The 7,036-nt window shown below is 41.6% G+C and overlaps 1 protein-coding gene across 1 annotated transcript in view; it reads right to left on the bottom strand.

Moving 5' to 3' along the window:
• Window positions 1-1,632: 1,632 nt before the first annotated feature.
• Window positions 1,633-7,036, bottom strand: part of VAT1L (vesicle amine transport 1 like) — a 46,637-nt gene continuing 41,233 nt past the window's right edge. The window contains exons 7-8 of the mRNA XM_057380392.1: window positions 6,313-6,396; window positions 1,633-4,511 (exon numbers count right to left, since the gene is read on the bottom strand). Coding sequence (XP_057236375.1) covers window positions 4,413-4,511; window positions 6,313-6,396 — 183 coding nt within the window. The 3' untranslated portion in view covers window positions 1,633-4,412. The remainder of the gene's footprint in view (window positions 4,512-6,312; window positions 6,397-7,036) is intronic.

The following is a 7,036-nucleotide window of genomic DNA, read 5'->3' as shown; positions in this document are numbered from 1 at the left end:
GAAAGAGTAAAGAGACTTTTTTTGATTGTTTTAGGTTATGTATTCATTGACTGTTTCAAAGCTTTCACCAACCGTGCAGGCTGTTCCTCCCTAATGAAAGCAGATCTTACCTGATGGCAGGTGTAGGAGTTTTTAAGACACAGGACAATCATTATGAGGGCTGTCAATCCTTGTTCCTTCCCTKTTTCCCCTCACCTTGCCCAGAATGCCTGCAGTTCCCATAAGTGCAGGGTTTCCATGTGTGAAGGGTTAATCCTGTGTTCAGCCCACCTGGAGTTTCTCTCTCACTCTCTGTGATGAAAGTGAAYGTGACCCATTTTCTTCAGAAGGTAAAAAATTAATTTTCCTGAAGTGCAAGCAGAGAACAGCAATGATGATTGAGTGTTGCAAGGACTCTGGAACCCCTTCAGAGAAAGGCTGGGACCCCTTCCAAGCACACACATGAACCAACAGGAAATGTGCWTCAAATCCTACTCACTTGGGCAGAGATAAACAATCATTTTATACCCTACATTCATCCTCTAATTCTTCCTCACCTGCACTGCTCTCCCAGCACCTTCCAGTTGGAGGGAGGTGAGAACCAGGGGCACTGAGGTTCCCAGATGGATTTTTCATGCAGATGCCCCATCCTGCTCTGTGACASAGAGTGACAGGACACTGCAATGAACCCGGGGGGAAAGCTGGAAAGGGCAGAGCTTTAGTGGTAATCACAGGGAATTTGCAAAAGGCTGTGGCTGTTTGCTTTCAGYCTCATCCTGACCCTGTGATTAGGGATTCACTGATCGTTATTTGCTTATTAAGGCTTGAAAACAGARGGCAGAAATTTACTCTGCTCCTCTTCACACTCAGCAGTGCTCCTGTGAGCTTTGAGATTAGAGCAGATTTGGGAACTACTGAAGTGAGATTTTCCAGGGACATCACAGCTTTGGAATGTGTCCTGCGTGACTGGAATGAACCAAAGCCAACACTCCCTCTGTTTAGATATTAAACTGAAGTTCATTCAGAAGGGAGTTCATTCAGTAGCTCTCTCCTCATGTAGGGAGATTTTAAAGCCCTGTACTCACGTGCAGGCTGGAGATGGCTGTAGGATTTTGGTGACCATCACCAGTTCTTCCAAACACACAGAGCCCTGGGTTAAAACCAAGGCCCAGGAGAGTGGGATTCAAAACTCAATCATTCCTCCTGCTTTCTGTAAGATAATCCGGTGGTCACTACTTTGGAATCTATTTGAAGATTATTCCATTAGAGAATTCTAATTTCTGAAAGGAGCTGTCTCCCTGAGGATGATTTGTGGGGCAATCTGAGCCCTAAACTTCTGCAAACTAGCTTCTCTTTGTACCAAAACACACTTCCCTGARCACTTAGTGAATGGTGCTTATATAATGCTGTGAATTTCTTAGACTGTGACATTCAAAATTTTATATCTGCATTGTTAATGTTCTGTAAAGTGGCACACAGCAGTTTTAATAACCTCGATTTGCTCTGTAATAGACAAAATAAATTCTCCATATATCCCACAGTGACCAAAATGGAAAATAAGACCTCAAATTTTCCTCTTAAGCAGTTCCAAGTCAGTTCCCTAATGTGACCATAATACCAGAATAAAACTCAGAGGCCAAGGATAATGCTATGCTCAACATTTTATTTATATTTTTGTGTAAACATAATTTGCTTTGTAGGCACAATATAACAAAAGCTCTAAAGCAACAAATACAATTAAACAGTGTTTCAGTTCACTTCAATCAGGCTTAAGTTAAAGAAGCTTTCACAGTTCCTTTAAGGCAAATTGAGAAATAATTTGTTTCACTTGAAGAAACTACCCAATTGTCTCAGAGTTGTTTAAACAACACTGTCAGTAGTAAGCACAAACCTTCATTTCTGCTACRATAAGACTTGGCCAGTGCCAAGCTTGGCTCCACCAGTTTGAACAGCACAGCTTCCCCCCGTCCCGGCGCCATACTACTGCTTGTGCTCACCTGAAAGGTTCTGAGGGCTCCTGGGCCAAATTCTGCGAGCACACACCCTGCTTCCASAATGGCTGCCTGAAAAACTTCCATCTGTTCCAGCAGCAGCAGCCTCCCTGGTGCCAATGGATCCCAGTAAAACACAGAGCGGGGCTCAGCTCGCCGATGGTTGCGCTCAGCTGGGTGGCACTCAGGTACTTCCAGAAGTGTTCCTTTCTACTCACTGCAATTACCTGATATTCTGCTGATCAGAAAATGGCCCGAAATCGCTATGAATTAACATGAAGAGTATTTTTTGCCTTGCTAACAAAACCAGAAAGAACTAGCCAAAATTATTTGGTTGTTGTCCCTGTGGTGTCTGTGGCCGTGACCAAGATCACCCATGTTTGTCTTGCAGGGTAATTTAGACGCAGAGCCCACCAGACTGTGGTTTAGAACAGAAGAATGGGTTTGCTATTCTGCTTGCCCTACTAATTTAAGGCCTTGAGAATGCCACTTACTGCCAGCTCGAAGGTCACCAGCAATATTGCTCACTTTGGCGTCAAATCAAAATTCCTAGTTACGTTAAGGTCTGTTGCAGGACAACATCATTACACTAGCTGCAAAACAAAATTGGGCATGTTTCCTACTGCTGTCAGCTGATGAGTCATGAAAACTTAATGGCCCTTCTTAAAAGTCCAACTGGCAAGCCTGATAAATGGAAAACTCGCACTGAATACATTTTTTCTTCTGTGGATAAAGTCCCTGTTTGGGCCCGAAATGGCACTGGGAGGGTAGGCAAGTCTAGCTTGAAAAGAAACTCAACTATAATGAAGAGAAAAATGAAGTTCTGGTTGGATTAATAGCTCAAAAGCTTTTTTTTTTTTTTTTTTTTTTTTTTTTTTTTTTTTTTTTTTTTTTTTTTTTTTTTTTTTTTTTTTTTTTTTGGCATTTTTCTTCAGTTATTTCTTGCTGTTATTTTTGAATTTGTTCAACCCAAGGGAAACTCCTTCAGAATGAACCATCTGCACAATTATCTGACAGCGACTCCATGAGTACAGTGTAAAGAAATGGACATTAATATTCAGGCAGCAAGACCAAACAAACAGAAAAARCCTAAAGGGAATCTTCTAAAACCACACATAAAAGTCATCCAGACCCACAAGTCCTCTACACTGAGAAAAGCTTGAGAAGCACCCACCTTTTCATTTTTCTGTATTAATTTTTAACTTTTATCACAACATGCTACTTGTAGATTTAGGTGAACAACTAGTCTGAGTAAATACTTTCTTTTGAAAAACAGAATATTAATTTGAAGCTGTAGGCATTATGCAAGGTCTCTGCCAGCCCTTCAGCATTTGTRCTGCACATGATTGCAGTAATTTTAAAATAACTGTTTTAACAAGACAGTTGAGCACCTGAGTAGCTGCTGTTTGGATAAGTGAAGGACGTGAAAAAAATATTTACTTTTTTCATGTTCAGATATAGTTTCCACTTGTGGGAGGTAGATAAGACTAGCTGGTCTTTGAATACTTGATCCTGTAAATAATTACAAATGTAACTGTACATATGGACAGAGCTTTTGATAGAACAACTCACCCAGATAAAAGTTCTCCCTGTGCATGATTTGTGRTGGGATTAAGGCCTAAACCTCATTTTTTAACAGGGTTAACTTCTGCAGGTGTTCAGCTCCAGTCTGACAGTTGACCACACTTTAGCAATTTCAGAGCAATAAACTCCATCAYCAAATTTCTTTTTGCATCCTTGTAAGTGATCCTTACCAATGCAATTCAAAACTGAAGTTTAAAATTGGTTTGGATTTGACATATGAGTCCTTACCAGAAGATGTTGATCAAAGCCTCTCAATTAATGATTTCTCGCACAATTTCAGATTCCATGATTCTAGATGAGGTACTTTTGAAAATGAAGAACAGGATTGCATATGAAATGAYGAACTATGACTGAGGAAAATGAAAAGTCATCTTTGTTGCAACTTTTATTTGTGGTTCATTAGAGGAAAACTATTTTAACACTGAAGACCCAGAAATATGAAATTATCCCTCTAGTTACTAGAATCTTTCAGACAGCAAGTGGGGATTTTTTTTTTTTTACTGTTTCCAACTTGCAAAAAAAGCCCAAACCTCCCAAATAACTTTATGCAAGATGTTGGAATTCGCATGAGAAAGATGCCCATCTAAAATTACACAGTTAATAAGGCTTTCAAACAAGAACAGAAAAATCCATGGGACTCCTAACAGGGAACCCGGGTATTACACAGAAATGTCGTAATACTGCACTGGATGAGAATGGCACTTGAGTTCAAAACAACAATGATCAACAGCTCATAGCTCAGCTGACTGCAAACAAATACAACACACACTGTACTACAGCATTTGTTCACTGATGCACAGAAGAGATTTCCCAGTCTTGTTCCCTTCTCCTTCCCGACTCTCCTGCCTCCTCTGGCTGCTACTGGATGAAGGGCATGCGYTCCTTGTTCTCATTGTCGCCCTCGTGGTCCTCCTCCTCCTCTCCAGCCTCGCTCGTCTCCGTGCTGTCGTTGGCCATCTGCACCAGGAAAGACCAAGGACATCAGAGCACCATCCTCACCCTTTGATTCCTCCTTATTTCAGTCTGATTCACTTGATAAAATGGCTTTGGAAACTCAAGAAGACAGGGCAGCCACATGAAAATAAACATTCTGTCTGTGCAAAGCCTTTGCTGGCTCTGCACCACTCCCAGCTAAACCTACAAGCAGTTCCCCCACAGCTCTATTTCCTAGCAGAAAGCTGTTTGTAGGACAGCTGCGCACGGGGGCTCTGCTCTGTGCACTTGTAGTAAACTGATAGTAAGGCTCTAGGATGGGAAACACAGCTGTGTAGGAAGTTACAGAGCGTGGGACCTCTGGGTTGCAGTTCCTGTGCCTGCTCTTCCAGGAACAGCCTGATGGATGGCCCCATCTGAGGCACAGGGTGAAAACTCAGGGGGAAATTTCCTTTCTTTTCTATATTAAAAAACAGTGAAGCTTTATGGAGCAGTGGCAGAATACACCCACCACAGAGTGCAGATCCCAGATCATGCAGGAGTGGGAAGAAACTGCATTTTCATTTTTTATTGAGGATGTCTCTACAGGCAGTCGTTAATTGCAGAAATCTGTGTTTCAGAACAGCATTTAAGGAGTACGCTCTGGGTTTTTTTCACTTTGTTACAAATTGTGCAAAGGTGCAGGAGCCTCCAGCACTTCCCCCTGTCAGTGTGACAGGTCTGTGGAGGCACACGAGTCTGGCTCACTGGTGGGGGTGGTGTTTAACAGCACAGATTAGTGGGACTGAGTTCCCTTACACACCCACAATACCTCCCTTAGGACACAAGAAGATTCTTCTATCAGCTTATAACTACCTAAAAACCAAATAAGCAAGGGACACATTTACTTCTAAAAGAGAAATGCAGTGATGTTCCTTCCCTGTTGATTATTAGCCCCTGCTGGAAATAAAAATCTCATTAATGCAGAAAAGCAATGCTCTGAAGTTATCCATATTTTTAACACCCTGTTGTGAAAGTGTATTGTTGCACACGTGCCGTCCACAAAGCCTTCCTTTTCCTTGTGGAGATTTTACATGAGATTTGGGGGCATTTTTAGAGTAAGAGCTTAACTGTAATTCCAGGTTCTTTCCTGCTCTTTTGGAACAGGAGGTGTCTCAGGTCTGAAAGCAAACTTCACACATCAGTATTGATTTAAAGCCAGTTTTGCATTACCTTCTTTACTGCTCTTTCCTACACCATCAGTGAGTGCTCAGGGGTGAGCCTGGCCTTCATCCACCACTGCTCTCTAAAAGGTTTCTGTACCATGCTGAGTGCTCCAAATCCAGAGCACCAGAGCTCCATCACTACTATCTTCCTTCAGGATATTTCTACAAATATTTACACATTACATTTCATATATTATGAAAACCAGTAAACTGAATTCCTAACTTTAGAATGGGAATCAGAAAGCACTTTTATGTTTGCAGCCTGAAGCAATATTGACTGGGTTTTTTCCTCCTATTAATACAGGAATTKTTTTAGTTTGAGAAATATCTGTTCATTTTCCACCACAAGGACAGAAAGACACGTGGCAGTTTTACACTTGCAGGCACGCTTTTGGAGAAGGAGATGGTTCATTCAGTATAGAAAAGTAACTGCTGGCACTTCAGGAAGTACATTTCACTTTGGGTTAAACACAGGAATTATGGTCACTGGTGGTATTTGGGTGCTATGGATTTAGAGGAAATCAGTGTCAGAAAGCATCTCAAGGGACATTTGTCCAGMAGTCACTGGCAGGCTGTGTCACACCTGGCTGCACATGGTGTCTGCAGCGCTTTGCACTCACCAGGGGAGTGGGTGCTTTCTCCACATCCAGAATGAGTTTTCCTATATTTCCTCGGTCGTGGATTCTCTGCATGGCCTCCTTCACCTGAAACAAAAATCACCTCTTGATCATTTTCAGTCACACCCTGGGRAAGCCTGAATCCCTCCCCTCCAAAACCAGCAACACATTTAAGGCATGCCATGTGCCTTTTGTTAAAATGCACTCAAGGGCTGCTTGAGAAAAGACTGATGGTTAAACATTTTTCAGTGAATTGGTAAGGCCTGGTTTTTCACTGTGCTTGCCAAAATGGGATGTGAGTCCCGAGGACAATTTCTGAATAGCAAAACCACATCCATAATGTTAATGCAGAGTCAGAGTGATGGATAGCTGAGGTGCAGAGAGAAATACAGGCTCARGGAGACAATCCTAAAAGGATGTTAATTCCATCTTATCTTTTAAGAATATTTATCAAGGCATCCTACTGTCCCTGAAAGTATGAAATGTTTTTCTAATTGAGTTATGGTATTTTCCAGTTACTTTCTTATGGGTTACCAAAAAGGAAATGCCATGTCCAGGCAATGGCTGGGATTAATTCAATACCACGGGTCTTGCTGCCTAAGCAAACATTTATTTCTTTCTTTTTTCCACTTTTTTCTTTTTTTTTCTTTAAAAAAAGAAAGTTAAATAAGTRGTGTCCTACTGCTACCACCAAGACCATCTGTTGAACAGCTGGCTGCAATTACTG

The sequence above is a fragment of the Malurus melanocephalus genome, unplaced genomic scaffold (assembly GCF_030028575.1).
Source record: "Malurus melanocephalus ecotype Western Australia unplaced genomic scaffold, MMel_1.1 scaffold_451, whole genome shotgun sequence".
NCBI lineage: Eukaryota > Metazoa > Chordata > Aves > Passeriformes > Maluridae > Malurus > Malurus melanocephalus.
This window is presented reverse-complemented; position numbering and strand designations above follow the sequence as displayed.